Raw genomic sequence first — 27,544 nt, 5'->3', positions numbered from 1 at the left:
CAAGATCCAGTTACTAGAAAACAAGCCGGAGATGCACTAGTTCAGGTGGCATCAACAGACACAAAACCCTCAGGCGCTGATAGTTGGCGATACTCTACTTGTCCAAATGACTTGCTGCCGTCTCCAACGCAGTGACTCGGAGGGCACGCTGGGGTCCTACGCTCCAGCCAAAACGCACAGCCCCGACTCCTTCCGGCAAAGAAAACTGTATTCCGTATTAGCTGCTGTGCTCGAGAGCGAGGGTCGGGCTTTGCGCTAGAGCTCAGAGGGTAAGGGAAGATGGAGGCGGCTGAGCAGGGCTGCTCTATGGTGCGTGTTAGCGTAGGACTTTGTACACGTGTGAAGGAACACAGGAGCTCACGAGAGATGGATCTGCATGATGAAGCACAAATGCTCTTTCGGGTTGTCTGGTAGAGGTAGGAGGAGGAAAGGCAAGACTGGGGGACAGGGATGTTTGTTGAGTAGAGGGGGAAAAAGGGAGATGCCACAGGGAGACAAAGTTGGAGACTTCCTACACAGGTTTTTGCTGTTCACCAGCAGAGTACTTTTTTCTAGAGAGCTCTTTCTCTTCCCTCCGGGGGTGACCAAAAGGCTGTGGAAAGTTACTGGTAGGAGAAGGAGTAATTGAGTAGCAGTCTGACTGGGGAGCGGGGCCCTGTGGAAGTTGGAGCGAGTCCAGAGGAGGCCACAAAGATGCTCAGAGGGCTGGAGCACCTCTGCTATGGGGACAGGCTGAGAGAGTTGGGCTTGTTCAGCCTGGAGAAGAGAAGGCTCCGGGGAGACCTTATAGCACCTTCCAGTACCTGAAGGGGCTACAAGGAAGCTGGGTGTGTAGGGGGGTTATTTCTCATTTGGGATGCTGTTCTGGGTTATCTGCACATTCATGCAAACACCACATTCATTTATAAGAGAAGACAAAGACAAAATTAATTACACTTTTCCAATTATCATTGAGAAATCAATTCTGGAATAGACCAAAACTTGCGATAAATTCACAATTTTAAACATGAATAAACTCACTCTTTATGCAGTGATATTTATAACTGAGATAATTAAACCTGAACATCTGAAGTATTTCTTTCAAAAGAAAAAAAACCCGTGTTCAACCATACTCTAACTTCCAAGCTAAAACTGATCCATAATGAATCAAATAATAATTTCCAAATATACATTATTGCATTACAGGACATGAAGATCTGTACTCAGGGTTCATTACAATATATATTTCTATGTAGTGTTTTAAAAAGCAAAAACTTGGTAAATTAAATGTTACAATAAATTATTACATTTTCAAATGCACAGGCCAGAAAGAACTAAGTATGGAAAGAAAGGGTTAATAGCAACAAAGATCAGCAGACAGCAAGATATTGCAGCTCTCACAAATCCCAGAGAGTAAATATAATTGACAGTACTACACTGTGTAATAAAAGTAGGAAAGATCCACAAACTCTTTGCAATTATATACAGTTTCAGGTCTGTAAGTCAGCCCCTATAAAACACTGACAAAATAACAGATTATTGCGATTGTTTTCTACAATAGAAAGTTACAATTTATTTTTAAAAATACAGCCAAAATAGAATTTACCAATCTAGCCAGGTTTCAAGACATTTACAGTGATGTTTTGTTTTTACAACAGCAAGACACCTACAGTGACACTGTAATGCTTACACCGAAACGGATGTCCTAACGAACCGCAAGGCCTGAACAAAATGATCAGACTGACTTCCACTGACACCCAAGATCTCCCGAAGAGAAGGTACTGCGATGAATTTACTTCTGAAAAAATTTAAACTACAACAGTTATTTGCACCAGGGACTTCACCAGTATGAAACAAGCAGCCGAGCCCCACATGTGTGTGTACAACAGGTACTTTCATGAAAAACGTTTGAACGAGTAAGCTGCTTGTCTGTAACATTGCTCCCCTCTTTAAGTGACAGGATTTTGAAATGTATAAAATTGCTTTCCCTTTCATGTGATTTCTATGAAAATCATTTTTCTTGCTCTTAACATGGAAAATTTTAAACCTGTTGAAACTAAACTCATCCTTTCGTTGGCAGAGAGACTACTTATTTTTTGGCTAATAAATGCTATGGTTTGGTTCAGTCCCGATTGGGTATGAAAATTGTCAAACTGCTGAAGATCAGAAAGTTGAAAAGTGAATTAAAGGCGAAAGGGAGAGGTCACAAAAATAACGAGCTATCTGACCATCCATGGTGGAGTGAGCTTCAGGCCTCACACTTTTGTTAGCTGATTAACGAGGTTACTGAACAGGGTGAAAGAAACCAGTACTATTAAGCCAGCCTTTCACTCCGTAGCAAAGAGCATGTATTCCCGAGACTCTAAGTGACCATAACGCACATAGGTGGTAATGTGAGATCCCCCCACCACAAAAAAACAGCTGTTAGAAACACTAAGGGCCTGTGTTGAAGGTATCTCAGTATGTCCCGTTTAACCGAGCAGCAGTTATCTTAAACCAACAAACCCAGGCCTTCACTGTTCAGCCCTTCCTCCTCAGACGACTGCAGTGGTTCACATCCAGAAATAAGGAAAAAGCATGTTCATTCCTGTATGACCTGTTTTAAAGCTCCCAGCCCCGAGAACCCACGTATGCCTCATGCCCTGTAAACAGCATGAATTTATAGTTTAAGAGCGATTAATGAATTGATTTTTAAATGGCTAATGAAACACCTTGATGAGCAAAGTGAGTAACACTGAAGCAACACCCTGCAGTATGGGATCCAGCTTCTAGATCCCCAGGAAGAGAAGAGAGGTTACTTGCCCAGCAGCACAGACCAGCTGCACACCTTTAAATCAATCCTGAACTTCCCATCAAAATTTACAATTATGAAAAAATGTAAGAAAACTTTGGGGGAAAAAGGTTACTTACCAGCAGCCAGAGCTCTTTGCGATGTGTTGTGCGCATGCACTTTTGCTCTACAGAGCTCCAAACATCAGAGGTATCCAAAATCATAAAATGGGGGTGGGGGGGTGGGGTGGCCCTCACAATCCTGTGGGTGTGCACTCGCCTCTCCCTTTTCCTTCACTGGACAGCAAGCATGGAGCTATGATCTGTCAGCCACACGGCAAGGGAGAAGGGCATATGGTTACCACATATGTGGGCAGTAAAGTAGCTAGAATCTCTCTGAGACAAGGAACTTCCCTTTACATGTGTATCCCTATGGATGGCCACACCACAGGCAATTGAGTGTCCCAGCATTCTCAAAAAAAGGTGGCTGGCAGAGACCTCTTGGTTCTTTGGTTGAAGAGTTCTTGAACTAGTTGTCCGGTTTGCAAAGGGATGAAACAGAGGTACTACTGAGCGACCCCCCAGATGCAGTCTGAGACCTGTGAGGGTATCTCCTGGCTACAGCGAAGCACGCTGTTTGAGAAGTGACACCGTCCGTTACCCAGCCTGGAGACGGTCATCCTCAGCTGGGCAAGGGAGCTGAAGATAACCTGAAAGTCTCTGTCCCACGCAAAGAAGATGACAATATTCTCTTGCTACACAGCATGTGAAGGGAAATCTCAGACCTAAAACTACAGGATTTAGAAAGAAAAACACAGGTGGGTGAATTTCCTCATTCAGTGACGTGGGAGAAATCCCAGATGAAGTCTAAGGGATTTGCCAGGAAAAGAACAGTAAAAGGTGTGGGAGGGGAAAAAAGTCAGCCATGGGGATTTGGATCTTCTGCTGCCTGGCAGAGGTGATGGACATTGGAAAGAACAGCGAGGATATGTTTCAAACTCCTGAACTTAAACCACCTGATGGTTTAAATGACCAAGGTTGTTGTGCTTTTGAGTTAACATACCCTAGGAAAGTAGTCTTGACGCAGCAGTCAGTGATCATGGCAGTCCACAGGTTACTGAAGTAGGCTAACTTGTATTCAAACAGACTAGGGCACGAAGACAAAGCAAGAACAGATATCCAGAGAAAATAAGGTTCTGAGGCCATCTCCTCCAAAGCAGTGCTCTGATAAAAAACATCCAAACCAAACCAAACTCCATGCAAGAAAGAAGCCTATCAGCTATGGAACGGTGGCTAAATACTCAAAGACCCTTGCTAGGGCACGCAGAGACGCAGCCAACAACGCAAGAACAAGAAAGGCTTCTGCAGGTAGGTGAGCAGCAGGCAGCAGCACAGGGAAGACACAGGACCACTGCCTAACAGGGCAGGGAAACTACTCACGACTCGGACGACAAGGCAGAGGTTCTCAGTACCTACTTTGCCTCCATCTTTACCAGCAGAGCACAGGATCAAGTAGCTATGACAACACGTGTGTCACGGAGGAAGGGCTGGTGTGCAGCCTCTCAAGGGCTCAACCCACAGAAATCCATGGGCCCAGAGGAAATCCCCCCAAAGTTATTAAAAGAAGTGGCTGACACTGCTGCAAGGCCACTGTCTAGAACCTTTGAAAAACCTTGGAGATCTCAATGTAAGAAGGAAGTTTGTCGCTGAGAACAATCAATCACTGCCAACCACCCCTCCGGGGATGTGGCAAAGTACCCACCGCTGGAGGTTTTCAAGATGTGACTGGACAGGGTGCTAGATAATCTTATCTAGGCTCCCTTTCCTGAGAAAGGTTGGACTGGATGGTCTTTCAAGGTCCCTTCGAACTGGGCTGTTCTGGGATAAAGATGGATGAGCTGAGGGATTCAATGCCGAACATTTATGTCTGTGGAAACACCAGTATTTTCTCAGCTGCTTCTGAAACTGCACAGTACCACATGAGAGGCTGCATCAGCTGACTCTTTTGGCCCGCTGTAAACCAAGAAATGCATGTCATTCATACCTGAGGCTCAAACTATGGAGCCAAAGACTTCTGCAAGGAAGTGAGAAAGATTTGCACAATGTACTGCATTTAGGAGGTAAACAAGCTTTGATTTCCACCTTACTATTATCTGGGCTACACAGATCTGGAGCATATTGGAGCAAAGCTCTTCCTAGAGTACTGGAATGCCTGAGAAACCACCTTCATAATATTTAAGAGTAACGTGCTGTCAGGTTCCTTTAAAGGTTTAACACAGAGGACTGTAAATCTCCCGCGCCTGTTGGGGCCAGCCGTGGGTTAGGGATAGCACAGTGCTAGAAAACCAGGTCAGATTTTCTAAGGAGAGCTGAACTGAAGAAGGATGTACCTGCAGCTTGGTCCTACAGATGGCGAGATGGGTCTCTAGCCCCTGGGGAGAGAACAAGGACAGCATATTGGCAGCAACTGTCCTATTTCCGTAAGCCCCGCGGACGAGGTGCGTACCTCCTGAGACGCAAAGTAGTCCTCATACTGCTCTCCCGGGAACACAGATGAAGAGCTCGAGTCCCGTGCCCTTCGAGAGGTGGAACGTGGGAAGAGCTCAGCTGCTGTGGCCAGCGCCAACAGCGACGGCTGGCTGTCCTCCAGCACGACAGTAAGTGCCAAGGCAGAGCAGGGGATGGTTCCATCCCATCAGGGTCCTCGGCAGTGAGCGCTTTGGTCTGTGGTATTGGGTAAGATCAACCCTGTAGCACAGCCTCGGTTACAGAACTTGGGTGGAGGAAGATCCAAGCAGCTCAGTTCATGGAACTGAGCCAAACACAGAAATTCAGAGGCAGTTCTCTTGATTCTTTTTGGCTGGTTGAGATCCTCAGGTGCTGAGAAAAATGACAGACCTCACCCAAACCTCATCTAGTAGTCTCTTGGTGTTAGGGTAGCCTTGGAGCTGCTAACGCAGCGCAGGCAAAGGGCCCCATCTAAGCTGATCTTTAGGCTAAGCAATTTCTGATGCAACCATGTGTTTCTTGATTGGGTGAGGCTCTTCCTCACTCAGTGGTGCCAGAGAAAGAAAGGTTCATGATAACCAGAACTCGGCCGTGATCCACGATTCAGATAATCCTAAACGCTAGTGTCAGAGGTAGACCACTACTTCTACTAGGATACTTCTCTCATTTTAAGCAACAGGTAGTAAATATGCCAGGGATGTATAACTTCCTGTTGCAAAAGGAAACAAGCAGCAACCACATGCCAGGGAGGCACATGCCTCAAGACAGAAAAACACCGAAGCCCATCAGACCCATGGAGTACGATTCAGGCAACACATATGAAGCATCCAGGCTCATTTCTAATACGGAAAGGAAAAGCAGCAGACACCACGCTCCCATAGGGAGGGGCACTGGATGTGACAAACTCAAATGAAAAAATAATCACACAAGAGTGGTTAGAAAAGAGAACTACCTAGCCAAAGGCTGACAACAATAAAAACCACAAAGGCATGAAGTTGAGAGGCATCTAGAATGCCTCCACTGTTGTGCACCGAGTATGAAAGAGGGAGGGGTAGTGAGAAAAAGCTTTAACTTCGGAGACCAGAAAAAACAGGAGGACACTGTCCTTGAATACCTGTAACATAGGCTTCTCTGGTAGTTTTCTGTAGTATAAACCAGCTGATGTCTACCAAGACTTAACACTACAACACAGTACTCCTTTGCGTCCACAAAACCGCCTGTACTGACCGTTTGCTGTTTCACTTGATCAACTGCATCAACATACCACCAGAGTATTTTAACATGTGAACTTCATCTGCTTTCCCTGCATTGAATGGTGTCCAGTGTTTCATTCAACAAGCAGCTCTTCAAAACAACAGGAAAAACTAAGTAGGGTTGTAAAAGTCACGCTTCCATGGAACCACTGGCCTTTTCAGGATATTTGATCACACAATTCCATCTGATCAGTGAGAAAGAACCAGTAGCAAAACACCGAAAACACAAATGAAGAGAGGAAAGTTAATTTATTTGTCTAAAACATCAAACTAAGTTGAGATACCTTAGTTTAGTCAAAGCTTCTTCAGTTTCTTCACAAGCCTGTACTTCATAAACAAATATTCCAAGTTCATCTATCTACAAAAATAGGATGGACAATTCTTGACTTTCTTCAGGTATCGAGTTAATTTACAAGTCCTTGAAGATCAGGTGAAAAATAGGAAGCGATCCTATATTCCTTAATACACTCCACCACGTTTCCCAAATGCACTGGAAAGGAGGAATATTAGCCTTCTTTGGAAAGGTGCGCGGGAAGGCTTATTGCCATCTCTTGGAGACAGGGTATGCATTTACACCACCATGACTGCCATGGTACAGAATCCTTGACGGCTACTTTTATACGACGTGACCAATTATCTGAGAGTTGTAGTCCGCTGTCTCCATTCGCAGAATATATGGGATGATGCTATCAATCTGAACATTTCCAATGAGTCCTGCAAAGAACAGCTCTTCAGTGATGGCAGCACTCATCAGCCTAAGAGCAGGCAATCGGAGAAGAAGTCTAGAGAGTCTGGAAAGTAAGTTTGGTAAAAAGTGTTACTTGCGGGCACAGATTTTCGTTTTGGCCTAATTCATGATCATATTATCAGCAGGAGAAGTGAAAAAATTTAACAAGGGACAGTAGTGGTCAAAATTCGCTATATCTAGTTCATGAAAGGCTTAAATATTTAAACCAGTAGAGTGTTAAATTTATGTTCAGTCATGTCTTCAAGAGTACAAAAAACGTGAATATGCCTGTCAATTAGATGGACTATACGACGTTTGGATACTTAGACTAAATGAGGAAATATTCCAAGTAGGTGCAATTCAAAATGAAAACATTACAAGTATTTTTTTCATTTGCAGTATTTCATTTTGGAAATGCAAAATGAATGCGTAGATAAATAATACCCATAATATGTATGAGTACATAATAATATTTGCATAATATTTGAAGTGCTCTAAATGTAAGTTCTGTCTGTTAAGGAGGTAAGAAGGGGATGTACCCATTTATTACAAGAAATACTGTACAAATCAGTATCACAGATGCTCTGAAAAAAGAATCAATCCAGTAAGCATGTAAGTTTACAGACCTGTAAGTATCATCCGGATACGCTTTTGTTACATAGTCTTGGAACTCCATGTAAGCCTTTTCTTGAAATTTCTCAATCTGTGCCACATTTTCTAGACCTGGGTGATCTGCAAAAAACCCCAAAACTCACTTGCCATTGTTACGCCTGCTCGACAGAGGGTGCACTAAAATCCATACATATTATCTGAATGTGAGCATACTGAAATCATAGAATCACAGAACGCTTTGGGTTGGAAGGGACCTTAAAGACCATCCAGTTCCAACCCCCCTGCCATGGGCAGGGACACCTTCCACTAGACCAGGTTGCTCAAAGCCTCATCCAGCCTGGCCTTGAACACTTCCAGGGATGGGGCATCCACAGCTTCTCTGGGCAACCTGTTCCAGTGCCTCACCACCCTCTCCGGGAAGAACTCCTTCCTGATATCTAATTTAAACCCCATCATTATTTGGTAGCTGTAGCAACTTCACAGTTTTAGTGGAGGGCACTGCTTTACATTTTTTTCCCTTACGTTTACGCTTTACTGAAGTTTTAATAAATAAAACCAGACATTTTGAAGAGTTCAAATAAATGCAGTGCTTGCAATGGCTGCATCAGTCTTGCTGATACAGCTCTGTTCTCCGTACAGCAGAACAGCAGCTTTGTTTCAATACACTGACATTTATTGGAATATTGTGTGCACAAAAAGCGTTTGGGTGGGAAGGGAAGGATAAAATAAAGACGAGTGGAAAAAGCAGAATAAAAGGCCGTGAACCATTCATTTCCTAAAAACTGCAGGAGATATGTAGCAAATCATTATTTCCCAACTGTTTGGTGCCAAATTTTTAAACATGCTAAACACAATTTTTAGTGGCGTTTTAAACACTTGATATCTAAATCTTGCTAAAATGAAAGGATATTAACCTAACTGCCAAGTCACATTTGGAAATTATTATCTGGTACTTCCGAACACTTCGCGTGGTCTGTAAGTTTTATTATCCATCTATCTTAATGTCAATATTTTACTGTCACAGTAGCATGACAAATCGTGTAGATTTTATTTTTCAGAGAGGGAATCATAAGTGAGCTGCCAAATTATGTCAGATAAAAGATTATTTGTAACAGTCCCTCCTTCTCTCCAAATATACGACCTTCTGTCAAAAAGCCAGGAGTTTCTCGTCTAGCTCTGCAGATACAAAAATCTTCAGAGCAACTTAGCAGTTATGTGACACACTGGACTCCCTTGAACACATAATTTCACAGAGGAGTATTTTGCCCTATATAGTAATTTAGCCATTCTGAACACACGATTTCAGATCTACGCAGAGGACAAGAGGTTAACCAGTTTGTAAAAGAAGCACAACATGTTTGAGTTGTCCTTAACATGTAATATGCATCACTTCACGATGCTGCTTTTAGAGTAATGTTAGAAATGCAGCTAGGGGTCAACTTCCGAAAACAGTAGGTTTGAAGACCGCTGCTAGTATGCTAGTAGCCACTTCTAAAGAGGCAACGTCTTCTCAGCACTCACATCTCTTCGCCCAAGGCTGTCTTGTGACAGTCTAACAGCTGGCTTGGCACAGGTTTTTCAGTAATCTTTGAGCCTCCAGCTATGGAAGAGAGCAAATCAGCAGGGCCTATTAAAACAGATGTTCTTACCTTAGGACTCTGCTGCATGTGCAGCTCAGCCCCATCCTGTAAGGAGGACAGTAAAAGCCCTGAAATTGTCATTTCTGGCCTATGAAGCATTGCCAGAACATCCCTCCTGTTCAAGGTACTGAAGGTACTGAACATGACTTCCAGGTGTATGCAGGTATTGGTATATGGCTCAGAATCAAGCATACTGCCAACACATTGCCGTTAAAGCAGCGACACATCATCAGGAATGGGATTCTGAAAACATGCGAGCTAAACAAAATTCATCTCCATCACATGAATGGACATAGTCTTTCCCCAAGACATTTTTCCTTCTACCTTTTGTGTTGTTAAATCTAATTGGAAGGAGACAAATTAACTTCAGACTAAACAAACAAGTAAATGTTGCTTTGGAAGTGTGTAAGGTTCCTAGAAAAATATTTTCTGGTGTTTAACAGGGCTGATTTCTTTAGGCAGGCCTACAGATTCTGTCCCATATCTTAGCAGACATTGTGCTAGAAAAATGGGCTTCAGGTATTCTTCCATCATTTTGTTTCTTTCCTGGAGCAGCCTGAACCAGTTCCAAGTACAGGAATGACACAAAAGAGCTGTTTTGGTGTAAGGAACACCTAAAGGAGAACTATACCTGTGGCAGAGGCAAGAGCAAAACTGAAGTCCCCACAGCAGCATTCAACTATTTTCATGAAAAGATTAACCCTCCTCTTCCTCCAGTCCTCACTACGCACCTTTCGGGATTCCTCAACAAGTGAGGCAGTAATTCTACAGGTGACAGTAACTGCACGTAATGAAATGGGCAGAAGCTACATGGCAGAAAGCAGGTTCAATTGAAGTTTTACATTTGGAATAATTACATACCAGGGCTGAAGAGGACGATTGCTTTCAAATATGCATATTCGTATCCATCTAGGCAAAGCTTAACCATGCTGTTACAGAACTCTTGCAATTTGAAGATATGCTCCATTATTAGTTTTCCTCGCTCTGTTGGCAGCTTATCTAGGTCAACACACACAAAATATAACCCCCCCCAAGTCAACATGCATGCAAAAGAATGTGGTCACACTGGATTTTTAAAAATAATGATTTGTATTAGATACAGACAGTGGGAAATCAATGCCATTTATAAACTCTCACGCTAGGCCTGAATAACCTTGACACCAACAATTATGGATTATAACCATTTTTTTGAGCTTGAAATCATCATGAATGGGAAAGACTTAGAAAGAAAACACTGCTACTGCAGCTCTGTGCTCTGCGTCTAAGGAACAGGTGCCATGAAGCAGGTGAGCGTCAAAGCCCCTGCTGCGGCTGAAAAAGAAGGTGCACTGTACACCTTTCCTCATTTGCATCTAGGGGAATGTCACTGGTGCAGAGCCGTTCCCCTTGAGTCAGCAGTACCTAAGCAGCCTGAAAATCCTGTTCCCTCCACCATCTATCAAACTAGGGTCCCTGGGCCCCACAAACTTGTTATCTCTTGGAGATGCTGCAGCTGGCATGCTACACAGCTGGAAGACATTGGCTGCAAATTCCTGATTTTTGCATGCCAGCTGAATTCTCAAATTAAATGGCAAAAATATGTACCTGTAGCCATGATAAAACCATTATTAATTACCACAATACCCTTTCTAGTGAACATCCTTAAAAAATATGGAGACCAAAGTACTTTCCCAGATTCCATTTGTATCCCTCCTGAAGAAATTCACATATCTGTTAGTATGTTTTGCTGATCCGTTACATTTAGTGGTTTAATCAGTTTGTTTTACTTAAAAACTATTGTTATTTGTAGGAGGATCTTGTGGATATCTTCCAATCATGAAAAACCCTCATAAATACTTCTTTAATTCCATCATAATAGAAGGAGAGGGAAAATGTACAGCCTGATGGGCTGCTGTTTGTCTACAGCTTACCAATCTGGTTTTGCATTGCATTAATGGCAGTGAATTTTCATCCCCGTAACAGCAAATAATGGCAAAATCTAGTTGAACCTGAAAGTGCCAAGATTTTTGTATGTGCATCTACCTGATTAAAAATGTGTGAAGACTGTGAACAGACGAAGACTATACCTTTTTTAACTGGTTAGCTTTTAGCGATGAAAACCTTGTGAGCCTTCACAAGCACAAAAGATTAGCTAAAAGACTCCTTTACCACGCAGAAGCCCATTTCCTTCACCGTAGATGAAATAGGAAGCCAACGGACATCTCTCTCATTTGAATGAAAAACACGCAAAAGTTGCAGGAGGTAGGATTAATAAGAAAGGAAGATTACTGAGCCTTGGATGTAGTCTAAAACCAGAGCAGAGAAGCCAACAAGCCAAGTTATGTCAAGGAAGGGCATCACCAAGTTGGCACTTGGCTGCTTTGTTCCACGGGCAGGAACAGCAGGGGCGGGTGGGTGACTCGTTACTCTACACCCTTGATACAGAGGCATCGCACGCACAGCACACTTGTGAACACTCGCGTTCGTAACGTTGGTGCCGCCTGAAATCCTCCTCATTGGAGCTGATGTATACTAACAGAACAGCGAAACACTATTAGACATTACACAGACACAATAAAGAAAGCAAATGCTACCGTAGATTAGAAAGATGGTTATTTTTTTAATTTGGGGGGAAGGAAGTATTAGCATAGCTGACTTCTGCAAAATTGCTAAAAAATTCCACCTGGTGAACAGTATTCCCTAGGATTATTTTGTTGGCACACTTACCACTACACTCTGCAAGCAGTAAATTTTCATTAACAGCTGAAGGATAATTGAAAACACTCCTGCACAGTTCAAAACTTAAAAAGCAGGAAGTAACTCCCCGGGCCTGGCAACGCACGCAGTATACACCTTACCTTGCTGCAAACTGGTATGAAGGTGATTAACAAACGCAGTTAGGATAGTTGCCACGTTCATCACTTGTGAACACTGTGCAAGACCAAGCGTGAAAAGTTCGTTCCAGCAGGCTTTTACTAATGATATGCTGTTATCCTGTCTATTAAAAATAACACAGTAATTTCACTTAGTAAAACCAGCCAGTTGTATTCACAGATTTTAAATTTGAAGAACACTTCAAAAAACATTAATCTAATTCAACCATTGCAACCAATACCAAAATGGAGCCCTGCATCACAAGTATTATTCGCATGCTGGGATTAAAATACCTGGTTTAGAGTGATATTTGTAAAGAAGTAATTTTTGTTTTAATGGTCTAAAAGGAAATAGATCTCTATCACAAAAGCAGGCTGAAGTTACAGTGAATGACAGCTGTCCAGGCGTATTCCATCATGCTAGTTTTTTTAGGATTTACACTTATTTTTGGATAAAATTTACCTGCGGGGCAAAAGCCGTTTGCATTGGTCCCGTGTTGTGAACGTAGAAGAGACTCAAAGGTCGGGTTTTCTTTAAACTCGAAATCTGGCAGGTTGGTATAATTTCTTAATTAAAAATACATGTGCAATGGAACATGTAAGATCAAGTTCCTGAGCCTCCGGACTGCTGTCTTCTACATCCTCTTCATGTTTAGAATCAGGATTGAAACACAGACTTGGAAGTGCAACTAGAAGTCATGAAGATTTGTTTGCTGGAAGAATTAGTCCTTAAATTAAGTTTCATGTGTAGTCACTTTTTTTTTTCCCAAACACTGAGGCTTAAAATTAGGTGTATCAATCCATATTCAGGCACTTCCATATCAGCAACCTAACTTTCAGTATTGCCAAGCGTCTCTAACTCGTAGAGCTTAACAAGAGCTCAGTACCTTAAAACGGAAATCCTACCAGTGAGGAGTCAAATTCAGGTACCATGTTTCACAGTTTTAGCCAGTAAATATAAATAATGAAAAGTTAAAAGAAGCACATGGCCTATCAAAGAAGAAAAGCATATTAAAGGTAGGATTTCAACTACAGAAACACAGTGGAATGGATTTGCAAGAACGCTGATAAAATCTTCAGGAACATTTTTAATGATTTACTGCAATACCAACATGCCAAATGACAGATTAACATAGGCTTCTCCTGCACTGGATTATGGAGAGTTTCCCTCGGGCAACACTTTTCACTGTGATCCAGTTCTTGTTATGGCAGACATGGTACTGAACACGCAGCTTCCACAGACACTTATCACATTGCCACTCATCTCCCGTCACGGGGACTGTGCTGAGGAAGAGTGACAGTACGGTGTGTTGGCGAGCGTGTGGGTAAATGGGTCGTCTACAGCAACGTTACGGCTGCTCAAACTTCAGCAGCCTCAGAAAACTGAGAGGCTAGAACAGCTTGGTGAACGTTTCAGTAGGAATCCCTCTTGCCTGCGAGGATCCTCGTGCAGGAAGACGAACTAAGCGATAACTTGGTATCGTTAACCACATCAGTATGCCAAAGCCAACGATCTTGCTGAGATAAGGAAAATTTTGCCTGAGGAGGGAGCCACCTGGATACAATCATCTATCTTCCTTACAAAACCACCACTATGGTTTTGTTTTGGCTTGTCAACTCCTCTCAATTACTAGTACCATGAATTCCTCTTCATTTTAAAAGCAAAATGAATCACCCTTCTAAAAGTCAAAATTATACATAATGTGCTCAACCTAAAAAAGCTGCATTATTTCTGAATAAATCTGCACTTGGACAGAAGTATTTTACGCTCTTGAAAAGGAAACCTGTGTATTTATGTTAAAGGGTGTTTCACTATACCTTTGTCCATGATCCTGACTGGGGCTGTCCTGCTAACACAGGTGAATGTTAACACTGATAAGACATCCTGCTACGTGGTTTTATTCAAACGGAAAAATGTATTGGGAAGTGACATACTCTAAAATATGCAGGTTTTCCATAAGCATTTCTTGTTAAATCTTTTCAGAGACAGGTCTTCTGTACAACATTTTATTTTTAAAAAGCAGTGCCCATTTGGTGTTGTAACACTGATTTGCAGTGCCTGTGTTACAAGAACCTTTTTAAAATACATAACGATACAGTATACTATGTTGGTTTGGTTTGCGACATATTTTTAAATGCAGCAGGGCAGCAATTTCCACTAAATTAAAACATCATATTTACCTGGTTTTTTACCCTCACTATTGTTTAACCTTACAGAATTTTACTTTTTCCTTCTCCAAACCACAGGCTTCAATTACACCAATGTGGTATCTTTCCTTAAACAGTACAGAATCACTCGGCTTAAACATCCGAGTAAACACGAATGGTCACCACAGATCATCCTGCTTCTGACAGCCTTCCTGGAAAAGGGGACAAGCCCTCACTTCAAAAAGGAATGCTCTTTGCTGCCACAGTCATACAGTATTTTGACACTGAAGAAAAACACTGTAGGTGAGAACAGACGAACGTGATTTATACTCCATTTGTGTCAGAGCTGATACGGTATCTCTTATCTGTTTGAGGTGTCTTCATAAAATTACTTCTGAAAATAACATAAAACACTTTCCCCCAACCTGTTTTGAGATGTTTTCTCATGATGACTGGCCATGTAGTACTACATTTAGCTTAAGAATTTTAAGTGCTACACTGAATTCTGCTGGAAATGCAGTGTATTATTCCTTTTACAGTTTGTGTAACAAGAATTACTTTCTGGTTACAGCAATCATTTATTATTTGGAAAATCCCCTGAAAACACAACTTCATCCTGAATGCTTCCTAAAACTAGCTAACCATTTTCTTCTTATGGGTTTATTAAAGGCAAAATTATTACTACTAATTCACCTATAAAGTAACAATACTTGGGGATCCACAGAGCAGCTTCTTTTTGTTGACTTCCAGATAAGTATGTCAGCTTGGGATGTAGCTATTAAAAAATGATAGGAAGTCCCAAGGACTAAGATTTTATTAAAGTAGCAGCAGCGTAAAGGCATTTGATTGCTATAAATCTACTGCCTTGTCCTTCAAAACCCAACCAAAGTACCTGGAATTGGACTGAAACTGAGAGTAGCTTTGATTCAGAAAATTTATCTTCATGACGAAGAGCTATAAAACAGTTTTAATAAGCAGATTTATATTTTAAAATGTGCCTGAAGAAGACAGTGAAAATAAATTAAAAAGGGCATATCCACAACCTGAGCAAATAGAGTGACTGAACACTTACCCTAAGGCTTGGAAAGATGGAATGGAACGTGCCCAGTGCATGGACAAGAAAAGCAACCGGGAGGCAGACTCGCAGATATAGTGAACATTAAGATAATCAGGCATAGGAGAAGGCATGGTGAGCTGGCAACAAAAGAAAAAGTGCAAGTCAGTTATTTTACTTTCGACATAAAAAACTCCTATTTTACTTTCTTCATGGTAAGAAAAAAAAAAATCAGTCTTAAGAGATTCTTCTAAGTCAAAAAGTGGAATTGTTTTTTAAATTAACATGAGACAGTCCCGAAATAAAACTGAACCACCGCCTTTTCCATTATTAGCCACTCTGTTATCCCTGTAATAACTACAAAGCAACAAAAAAGGCAAATACTTTGAGTCTTTATCTTGGATAGATATTCATGTCTGGGACACCTGGAGATGGAAAATCCCCAAAATAACTCGACTTTTCAGACACTCAGAGAATACAAGTTTAAAAAGAATTGTTGTAATGAGAATGAAGTTGCTTACATTTATATACAGAGAAATACATTAAAAATAGAAACATAGAGGCATCATGGCTTTCTAAAGCTTCCCCAAGAGGAGTGGAGTAAGTTGCCTGAAAAATTGAAGGAGTTACCACAATTCCTGCGGAGGGTGGCTAGTGAATACTATTTCACAGAACACCTTCTTTTTGTACTTTTCATTAATATTTTACAAATAAATGCATTTTAAAAAATCTTTTTATGTGTAAAATACCTAATATACAGCTGCTCCCAAGTCCTAAAAGTATCATCAATATACATCAGAAAGAATCAGCTCTGCTGTTCTCCATGTAAATGAGTAAAATCAGTGTCATTACCCGCACATGTGAAGAAAATGGGATTTGACCCCAAACTGCTACATATATATAGTGTCGCAGCTCTCTCTTCAGAAATTAATACTTCTTAATATAATGGTTTGGCTAACACCATTTTAAAAAAACCACCACCAACAAACAACACAAAACAAAACAAAAAAACCAACAAACCCTGACATTTGCATCAGAGAGATGTTTGAGTGATCAAAACGTGCTGCTGGGAGGGTGTCACGGTTTAACCCCAGCCAGCAACTAAGCACCACACAGCCGGTCACTCAGTCTCCAACCCAACCGGATGTGGGTGAGAGAATCAGAAAGGTAAAAGTGAGAAAACTCATGGGTTGAGATTACAAAAGTTTAATAATTGAAATAAAATATAATAATGATAATAGTAATGAAAAAATTAATAACAAATATTTTAAAATTAGAATTAATAGAACTAAACCCCAAGCAAGACAAGCGATGAAAATGAAAACTGCTCACCGCCAACCGACCGATGCCCATCCAGTCCCTGAGCAACAGCCCACTCACAAACCTCCCCTCCAGTTTTATACGCTGAGCATGACGTCACATGGTGTGGAATATCCCTTTGGTCAGCTGGGTCAGCTGCCCTGGCTGTCTCCCCTCCCAACTCTTGTGCACCCCCAGCCTACTCACTGGTGGGGTGAGAGGCAGAAAAGGCCCTGACTCTGTGTAAGCCCTGCTCCGCAGGAACAATGAACACATCCCTGTGCTATCAACAGTTTTCAGCACAAATCCAAAACACAGTCCCATACTAGCTACTAGGAAGCAAATTAAATCTATCCCAGCCAAAACCAGTACAGAAGGGCAAAGTTTAATAAGACTAATTACAGGAGACTTCTGATAAGCAAGCTTTTTTATTTGCCCATGAGTAAGAATTCCTGCAGGCTTGTAAAATGAGAAAGAAAGCCAGAAAATACATGGCACACTTAAAAGGAAACTGTATTTTCCTTAAAGGTTAAAATCAATGAATACCATACTAACTAGGGTATATACACAAAGGACAAACTGACAAATACACTTTAGAGTCTCAAAATCCAGTTGCGGATTGCATCAGATCCACCCGGTAACAAGTGAGAATGCGGATGCCAACTCTCCGCTTCGAGGAACTCTTGACTATGTATATCCTTCTGCATAGATTACCTAGTATTTTTAAGGTAAGAAGCTATAAAACAGTGCAGCTAAACCACTGAAGAGAGATGTACATTTTCCCAAATGGTTAACCAGTGAGCAAAAGCGGTGCATTCAGCAGAAAGGAATGCCAATACCTGAAGAAATAGTTACTCCTCAAAGAAATTCAAAATAGGATTTAATCAGATTGTTATTTTACATTGCTATGTTAAAATGCTTATAGACAGTCAACAGTAAAAAAAGTGTGAAGTACCCTGAATGCTACGTGTGCATCACTGAGTAGTGGCCCCTCGATTTCAATGATATTCAGGCTTGTTTCTCCCCCAATCAGCTGTACACCGGCTTCGATGCTTTCAGAGTTCTGGCATGCTGCACTCTCTCCCGGATTGAATGCTTTTGCTAGAGTATCAAACGCCCTGTAAGATCACAACAAAACAAACAAAAATGAAGTAATTTAGGGACTGTTTCAATGAAGGAGGAAGCTGCACGTGTCTGAAACCTGTATTTAGATGTCTGTTTCAATGAATCAGGTTTAGAAAATAGAAGTCAGTAGCACACTTCACCAAACAAAATCCCTGAAAACTCCAAGTTAGAGTGGCTCTGCAAAAAAAATTAGCAGCAGATTCTGTTCACACTAGTTGCCAACAAATTCACAGTTTTGACATGTTGACTACGCTGCTGAATCACAGTTTGCTTTGCAAGATCTCTTCAGCGATGCTTATGGAAAGTGCTGGCATGAGTGCTGGGCACACATGACCACAGGCTGCTGTTAAAGCAACTGAAGGCACCTGTGCATTTTACAGACTTTGGCTGCTAGCTGGCACCCACGGAACAACCTTGGGGTTTTTTAAGTCATGAGTTATGTTTAGGTCGTTCAACTTAATTTGAAAAGACTGTTTCAAAATATGTAAGCGAAAGCACTCTCCTGCTTTCAATGGAACCCACAACATCAGAAGGATATAGACCGGTTGGAGCAAGTCCAGAGGAGGCCACGAAGATGCTCCGAGGGCTGGAGCACCTCTGCGATGGGGACAGGCTGAGAGAGTTGGGCTTGTTCAGCCTGGAGAAGAGAAGGCTCCGGGGAGACCTTATTGCAGCCTTCCAGTACCTGAAGGGGCTACAAGGAAGCTGGGGGGGACTTTTTACAAGGGCCTGTAGTGACAGGACAAGGGGTAACAGGTTTAAATTGGAAGTGGGGAGGTTTAGATTGGACATCAGGAAGAAGCTCTTCCCGGAGAGGGTGGTGAGGCACTGGCACAGGTTGTCCAGAGAAGCTGTGGATGCCCCCTCCCTGGAAGTGTTCAAGGCCAGGCTGGATGAGGCTTTGAGCACCCTGGTCTAGTGGAAGGTGTCCCTGCCCATGGCAGGGGGGTTGGAACTGGATGGTCTTTAAGGTCCCTTCCAACCTAAACCATTCTATGATTCTATTACACAGAAACAGAATAATAACGTTTCTAAAAGTAATCTACATGTCTAATACGGTTAAGAAAGGCAAGTTTCCTTGATTATTATTAATACCATCCTCAGCATCCTTTGATGCGAGGCAGTGACTCTTGTGAAGACCCAGTCACTTGCCAAACATTACTGGGAGATGCCAGGAAGAGCACAGATATATAATTCATTACTTTGCAGCTTGCTAACAGATCCATTGTTTTTCTGTGCATGAATACACCTGAGAACCAAGCCATCTTCAATCAAAAATAAACAGATTTGATCACTGCCTACAGGCAGATGACACATCCTGAGAGCAGCATCATTTATATACAGCGCTGCATGGAAAACTTACGTACAGAGGTCTGAAAACTTTACAAAAGCCAGTTAACAGTTTATATGTAGAACTGGTTCTCAATTTATAGACATGTTTATTATCACAGAATCTAAAAATCCAATTTATTGCCAAAGTCTGGAGTAGAATTTCACCACCACCTCTTCCTCCAAACTCCCTGGCTATCTAAACTCATTAACAAGCTAAAACAATCTAAATGTTTACTGTGTTTGACATAACCATTTACAACCAAATGAAACATCACCATAGAAGAGCTGTTGACACTGCCTCAGGCTTGATGTCGTAGAGGAACTAGTTTTTGGTCCTACACTAGCCTGCACATCTTGATGTGTACGCAAGAATGGCTGGGGCATGCACAAGTGGACTACACAGATATACCTGGGATGTTTTCTGCCTCAGGTATATGGAAAGTAGGCATAGAGGGAATGCATTCGTTCCCATAAAGCTCTAGAATTTTTATTGTTGGACTCCTGGCTGTAAGATGTGAATTTCAGGTCCTATTTGGCTCATTCTAGGCTGAACAGGCAAACCCAGAAGCTCAGTGGCAGTTGCTTCTTAGGAAAAACAGAAAAAGCCCTCTGCAGGGCTTTTCATGTAGCAGGGACAGAAATCTGAGAGGAACAAGATCTCTCCTTTCCCCAAATGATGTCATATGCATCTGCCATGACCCTGCATTTATGCTAGTATAGGCTGAAGAGTCCTTTTTAAACAGGGTGGGCAGGCACACTGGTTAACCATGTCTGCCCATGGTACTTTGTTTCCAGTTTACTCCTGAAATCTCCTCCCTCCAATCCCATAAACCAGCAGCAGTAAACCAGCAGAAGCCAACAGAGGCGTTGCTTTGTGGCCCTTTTCCAATGTGAAGCCCCAACACGAGCGATGATTGCAAGGTAAACCAAGGAAAAGAGAATCTAGAACAAAGCTTGCCCGGAAGCTATGAATACCTAAGCCCACAAAGTGAGAAAAAAGGTAAAATCAACATTAAAATACACGGTATTGATGCCCTGTGCTAAACCAACTTTGGTTGTCTTTTCGTCGGGCCTAGTCACTAACAGATATATAGGGCTGCTGATAAACTGTGAAAAATGAACAGAGACAATGAAGCTGTCAGAAGACAAGGCATATAACAGTACAATATAAAAGCAGTGGAATGCTAGCAGCAAAGTTGTACTCTAACAGCAAAAGCGAAAGTTTAACTACCATAGCTGCAAGCAATGGAACATAAAATACATTAAAAACACAGATGGATACACCTTACTTCCTAAAATCCCTTAAACTCCTTTTCTTCAGTAAACCTTAGGGATTAAACTAAAATTCTTCAGTAAACATCTGTGTCTGTTCGATCAAGCTGGCATAAAGCCTGGCAAGAAAACCAAAGATTTAGATAACAATTTTAGCTTCTGCTGGGGTAAGAACTTCCCGTTTACAGGAACATTTAAACTGAACCTCCCGCCTGGCAACGTTTGAGGTAACCTACTAGACAAGGATATGCGCTAAGCTGAGTCAGAGCTCTCTCAAGCTCTCTGCCCAAGAGAACTTGGTGCCTTGCCATAGCCAGAGTCTTAAAACTGAACAGGAACACCAAAGCTGGCAAAAGCAAACAGCTGGAAGTGCCAGGAAATAAAGAAATGAAAAATTGTCGTGCAATCTTAGTACTACATCTTTTGGAACAGCCGTAGTATTGAATGAAGTTCATCAGCACGTACAATGCTATTTACACGGCACATTCTTGCGTTCTTTACCTGGGAGGACACAGCGAAGGCCCAAATCAGCACCTGTATGAAGTCACATGGCCCTTCTAAGAGGCATATAAAGAAAGGAGCAGAACAAATGCACTCTGCGTGCCGCTGTACACAGCAGTAGAGACTACAGGGGGAGATCACGTATTTCAGTTAGTACAAACTACTTCACTATGTATCAGTCTTTGTTTCCTTGGTGGATTTACTTCATGTAAGGAGTCTTTTCAAAACAGATGAACAGTGTAGGTAGTGTGTAAAGGAATATTGCTGGGACAGCTGTCAGAAGTTTGCATGAGATGACAGCCAAGGAAGAATACGATTGTGACTGACAGAATAACTGAGCATGTACGTACTACACAGCGTATCTTACACATATGCTCGTGAAAGTGGCTCAGTTAAAACCAGCGCAAGACACAAGTCTAAGATATTCAAAGCACAAGGAGGTGATTCAAGACAACAAGCACAGCTTCACCCAGGGCAAGTCCTGCCTGACCAACCTCGTGGCCATCTATGATGGAGCGACTACCTCAGTGGAGAAGGGAAGAGATACGGATGTGCCTATCTGGACTTCTGTAAAGCCTCTGACACGGTCCCCCACAACATCCTTCTTTCACCGTTGTAGAGAAAGGCTTTGATGGGTGCACTGTTTGGTGGATGGGGAATTGGTTGGATGGTCACATCCAGAGGGCAGTGGTCAATGGCTCAGTGTCCAGATGGAGGTCGGTGACAAATAGTGTTCCTCAGGGGTCTGTACTGGGACCAGTGTTGTTTAATGTATTCATCAGCGACACAGACAGTGGGATCGAGTGCACTCTCAGCAAGTTTGCTGACGACATCAAGCTGTGTGGCGCGGTCAACAGGCTGGAGGGAAGGGATGCCATCCAGAGGGACCTGGACAGGCTGGAGAGGTGGGCCACTGCCAACCTCACGGAGTTCAACAACGCCAAGTGCCAGGTCCTGCACCTGGGTTGGGGCAACCCGAAGCACAAGTGCAGGATGGGGGATGACAGGATTCAGGGCAGCCCTGCTGAGAAGGACACAGACCTGTTGGAATAGGTCCAGGAATGGGTCCCCAACTCTCATAGCCTGCTATGGGGACAGGCTGAGAGAGTTGGGCTTGTTCAGCCTGGAGAAAAAAGGCTCAGGGGAGACCTTATAGAGCCTTCCAGTACCTGAAGGGGGCCTGTAAGAAAGATGGGGACAAACCCAGCAGGGGTTGTTGCAAGAGGAAAAGAGGTAATGGTTTTAAACTAAAAGAGGGTAGATTTAGACTAGATCTAAGAAATTTTTTACAATGAGGGTGGTGAAACACTGGAATAGGTTGCCCAGAGAAGAGGCAGATGGCCCATCCCCTTAGCAGGGGGCTGGACTAGAAGACCTTTAAAGGTGCCTTCCAACTCAGATTAGTCTATGATTCTATGACATTCAATGATTGTATTTGTATTGACAGTGAGAATTCTGTGAGTTCTATGTAGAAAGAAAATGCTTTGCAAGATTTTAAGACAATGAAGTTACAGGCATTAAACTACTTATCAAAGGTGAGATCTCTAAGAAAGTTTTCTAGGATGATACAAATACTAAGACTTGAAGACAAGATCGAAGATATGTTAAGGACAACCAAAAGGTTAAGAAAATCACCTGCAAGATTTACACTGAAATTTATTATAAGTAGAAACAAATGAAAGTATTTATTCACAAATGGCGTTTCCTTATGATTTCACCTGCAAGAATCTCACAAGATTTATCTTCTACATGAGCTCAGACTGTTAATTTTAATGCAGCTGAATTACGTGTATTTTCAAGTGTAATGTGTCTTACCTTGTAACATCACTACTGGCTCGTTCTTCTTGCTGGAGTTCAGATAATGATGCGTCTCCATTACTTAAAGTCTCAATCATAGACAGCTCTGTACTGCTTTGTGACATGTCTTTGCATTTACTGAGATTTGCTAATGAAGTCACCACGTTTGCCAGTGTACTTAAATCTCCCTGGCATGCTTCAACCTAAGGGAAAAGTAGAGTTTTTAATTCTCTCTTATTGGCAGCAGTTAACTTGCAGTAGAAGAATCTAACTTTTACATAAATGAAGAACTGAGCGTGTGAATAGACCTGCAAGAAGATTATTGTTTTCAGTAAATGGGTAATCATAATGCAGCAATTAGACACTGCATTGCTTCTAAAATATGTAATATTTAGACATTTACTTTTACAAGTAATAGCTATCTGTGTCTTTCAAAGTGCTACAAATGCAAGAGCAGAAAGGGAATTTATCATTTCCAGTCGCTAGTCAGTCACCAGGACTGTAAGATTGCACTAGATTATATTTTTAGCATCTTCCTCCCTTCCTCGTGTAAATGAGTCAGCAGTAATAGGGTAGTAGAACATTTGAAAAGAAGGAATAGATAAAAAGTCACCCTTAAAACCAAGCAGAAAAAGAATGCTGCTTGAGCCTTTTTGGGTTTTACGCCTTCATTTAACTGCTAGGGAACAAGGCGACTCAGTAGTGAACAGCAATCCTGAAAAAAGTGAAATGGAGTAAACAAGTTTTGATGGGGCCCTCTGCAGACAGAACAAGCGAGGCAAAATGCATGGAAGCAGTATGAGGTAATTTAATATTGGCTAGAAGAATACAAAAGCTTCCTGCTGTGCATGGGTAGGGAAGCTATCACATGGCTTTAGTGGATCAGCAAGTGTAGCAAAATGGAAACAAAGGAAAACCAGCTCAGAAATTAGATTGTTGCTGAGATAGCTCTTATTAGCTTTGCAAAAGAAATAGAGATTCCGGGGAAAACCACCATAACTATTTATGAAATGCACTGTGACAATGCCATATGAGGTTTTGCAAACATCTCACTATTGGTACAAAAGAAACATCCAAGTCTCAGGACTGCCCAATGCGAAGAAAAATAATGCAGTAGCCCTTAAAGGTCTCTGAAAACATGGAGGAAGACATTTACTTTGTACAGCTTTTAGCATTTTTACTGTGCAAGTACTTTGTACAGCTTTTAGCATTTTTACTGTGCAAGGCTAAAAGCATTCTTGTGAAAAGAAGCCTTAGCAACATTGGCTGATACTGGGAAGGAGTGTTTTAAAAATGCATTTAACAGAACAGAAGACCCTTCCCTCCCCTACACTCACAGTTACAGCAACCAACTCTACTTAATGTGTCAGCCGTATCATCACGTACCTTATCCGGAGTCATCAGCACAGTAGGCTCATTTTTCATGGCAGACTGATGGATGTTAACAAACATTCCCGATTCCAGCAGACCTGTTGATCTGACAAAAGACAGCCCACATTTTAGCTCTGATTAATACTTGAATTAGTTTTTCCTATTTCAGCAAACAGAGATAGCTGCTTCTGAGTAGTATTCACGTACCTTGCGGTTTCATTGTCTGTTACAAAGGTTGGAGTTGCAGCTAATGGACTACGAAGATCTTTCCGAATGTAGATCTTTTCTGTAGAAGCCGCACAGTTGGAAGATTTTTCTCTTGACACTTCAATAGGTTTCCTCTCACACTGCACAGCTAACAAACCAATATGCAACTATTAAGTCACATCCCAAATGACAGACTAAGAAACAATCCTTTTTCTTTCTTTAATCTGCAATTTTAATAGTGATTCTGAAAATAGTTTAAAAAAAAAACAACCCATTCCATAACCAATAAGCCAACAACTTGGCAGTACACCAATTTGATTTGTTCTTAATGAAGTGATGTAGTAGTCAGAGCGTGAAACCAAACATACAGACACTAAATTTGTCAAGTTACATTAGCTTTAATTTGGATCTTAAGTGGAGGCTTATGGCTTCTCCTTCTCTCAATTTTCCTATCCCACACTCTGAGCTCATTTGTAAAGGATTCATGGTTCCCTTTTCCATGGTCTGTGGGTCTGGGTTGAATCCACGTAACTTTACGTGCTTAAAGCAGCTTCCCAAGTTAGGACGTTAGACAATACAGAGGGAAAGGGACATCCACAAAGTTTAGTTCTGACCATTTAAGACCTGGGCAACATCCTGACCCACAATCACTAACTTCAGAAAAGCAGCTGACACTTGATTTGAATAGCTCAGTGAAACTAGGTGGAATGAACGTAGGCTTTAGCCGACAGATACATCACCTTGCTTGGCATGGATTAGAGAACATCCAAATGAACCTTACAGTATTATACCCTATGGGGAACTCTCTAAGGAATAAAGCCAAAAGAAACCAGTTTACAGTTTGATTTTAAAAGTTTAAAAGGAAAATTTAATTTCTGGAAAAGTAACAGTAACACCGTTACTGCATAACTTAGTAAGAGGTATTGTAAAGTATGCATCTTTTAAAAATATACAGTAAGTTGTTCTTCCACAATTCTGAAGTGGTGCAAATCATTCTGTAGATTGGAATAAAATCCTGAGAGAGTCACAAACCAGGCCTGTATGTAATTTAAAATACACACCAATTTACCAGCCAGATAAGCATCGACTACTGGCCAGCAGAGCCTCTTTAATATTGTACTGCGCATAGAAACTGTTTAAGCCTGGAAAGAGAATCCTGAATGTTTGGTATTTAAAAAAAAAAAGGCAAATAGGAAAAAAACTAACTATTTTTTATTAAATTATGCAGTTTTGGAAAATGTGTAAGTAGAGAGCAAAATTAAAAAGCTTTCAAGTTAGTAGCAGACCGTGATGCTATTTGAATTTTTACATTGGTAAGTATCCTAAAACCAAATGTCGTAGTACCACCAAGTATTGCCAATGCCATTAAAGCTAGTCCGTAGCCCCCAGAGGGTGCTTTGAAAGGGTGGGAGAAGGAGACAAAAGTCTCTCATCTTCCTTGTTTAACCCTGTGCTTGCTAGCTGGGGATGAGTTTGCTGAGAAAAGGCCAAGATTTCTTCAAGGGGCAAATAACCCCACTGAGGGAGCTACAGTACAAGACGGTGCTGAGGCTTCTTTCCTCTCCACACTCCACTGCAGAATGAGACCCCGTAACCGAGAACAATCCTCTCCTCAGTATTCCCCCCTGACCCAGAGATCTTTTTCCTGCCTTCTGACCCCCAACCCCAGAAATTTCATTCTGCTTAGAAAGTCTTCTGTGGAGGGGCACAGTACTGCCCTAGAGGGTGAAGGTCCGCCCCAGCTCCTCCTCCCTTTCTGAATTAATTTCTTCAGTGCTAGTGACGTGTTACTGATGACAGAAGCAGGGCTGTAAGGAGGGGAATGTTCACAAAGGTTCAAGAGGGTCAGCAAAATAGACCTGGATGGCAGCGAGCAGAGCACGTGACTAAGCCTGCGCATAGAGCAACAGTGTGGCAGTATCGGGCCTGAATTCAGCTACTGCTTGATTTTCTGTGTATTTAGTGTTCTGCTACAGCTGTGGTATTACCACGTCACTACAGCCAGTGTATGGAAATCTAAAAAGGAACTTGAAATCTACAGGAATCAGTAAGAACTGATCTCTAGATCACTATGGATCTTTGCCTTGCGAACAACTGTTCTGCAGAGCAGTGCCAAGAGTGAACAGCAATTGTCAGCAGCCTCAGCCGTGGAAAAAGTGACAAGCAGGTAGAAGGATGCTCGGTGTCCAGTAGCTTCATTTACACAGAGGAATACGGAACTGCATATATACAAACACAGCATGAGGACATGCTTGACATTTGCCACCTAGGAACAACAGTTCATTCCCTTTCACCACATGCAATGTGCTTATTAAGTTCGTCAAGCAGTACGTATGCCGGAAAACAGACATCTGAGACACCAAACTTGCACAATTCTTTAAAGGAAAAAGATACAACCATTTAAAACTATAAAGTCAAGGTAACAATTTGTCTTAATACCAAGCGTATCTTCCACAGCACAAACTTTAACACAGCTGCCAGCTAAAATAATTTATGCTTATTCAGACTCACAATCTTGTTTCATCCCAAACGCGATGCATCTCTGCAGCCTACAGTACTGACATCGGTTCCGGTGGTGTTTGTTAATGACACAGTCTTTTGTTCCTCGGCACGCATATACTAAATTCTTCCGTATACTCCTTTTAAAGAATCCTTTGCATCCCTCACAAGTTACTGCTCCGTAGTGACGCCCTAGTTATGGAACAACATAAATCACAACATAAATTTTACACTGTAATATTATTTTCTTAAGAGATTATATTATTAAAACCAAAGTATTTGCTATTTTACCCAGAAATGAACACTTTTCCCTCCCACAGGTTACAGATCTTACAATATGCAGAAAAAAAGCAAGTGAACCATTTTTCTAGTTCAAAGCACTTAAACAGGACAGATTTTTAGAAATGGGCAAGTTGCTTATTAAATTCTTGCTGAATCTGTTGATGGTAGTGTGAAAAACAGCTAAAAAACAGGTTAGCAAAAACATAGAAGACATTTAATTTGTATACTCTTTAGCAATTTTTTTAATCTCCCTACAGTCACAGATTCACAGAGTGGAAGGGGTTGGAAGGGACCTCTAGAGATCATCTAGTCCAACC

The 27,544-nt window shown here is 41.7% G+C and overlaps 1 protein-coding gene across 1 annotated transcript; it reads right to left on the bottom strand.

Annotated features, from left to right (window-relative positions):
* Positions 1 to 6,742: 6,742 nt before the first annotated feature.
* NR2C1 (nuclear receptor subfamily 2, group C, member 1) lies at positions 6,743 to 27,137 on the bottom strand (the record flags this gene model as incomplete). Its single annotated transcript, XM_010157006.1, has 10 exons — positions 6,743 to 7,300; positions 7,863 to 7,968; positions 10,350 to 10,487; positions 12,326 to 12,465; positions 15,561 to 15,682; positions 17,797 to 17,959; positions 22,887 to 23,071; positions 24,255 to 24,345; positions 24,447 to 24,594; positions 26,958 to 27,137. Coding segments are annotated over 10 exons (1,448 nt in total), but the record flags the coding sequence as incomplete, so codon positions are not given.
* Positions 27,138 to 27,544: the final 407 nt, after the last annotated feature.

The sequence above is a fragment of the Eurypyga helias genome, unplaced genomic scaffold (genome assembly GCF_000690775.1).
Source record: "Eurypyga helias isolate BGI_N326 unplaced genomic scaffold, ASM69077v1 scaffold9238, whole genome shotgun sequence".
Lineage (NCBI taxonomy): Eukaryota > Metazoa > Chordata > Aves > Eurypygiformes > Eurypygidae > Eurypyga > Eurypyga helias.
Note: the sequence above shows the minus strand (reverse complement) of the source record. Positions and strands in the feature narration are given on the sequence as shown.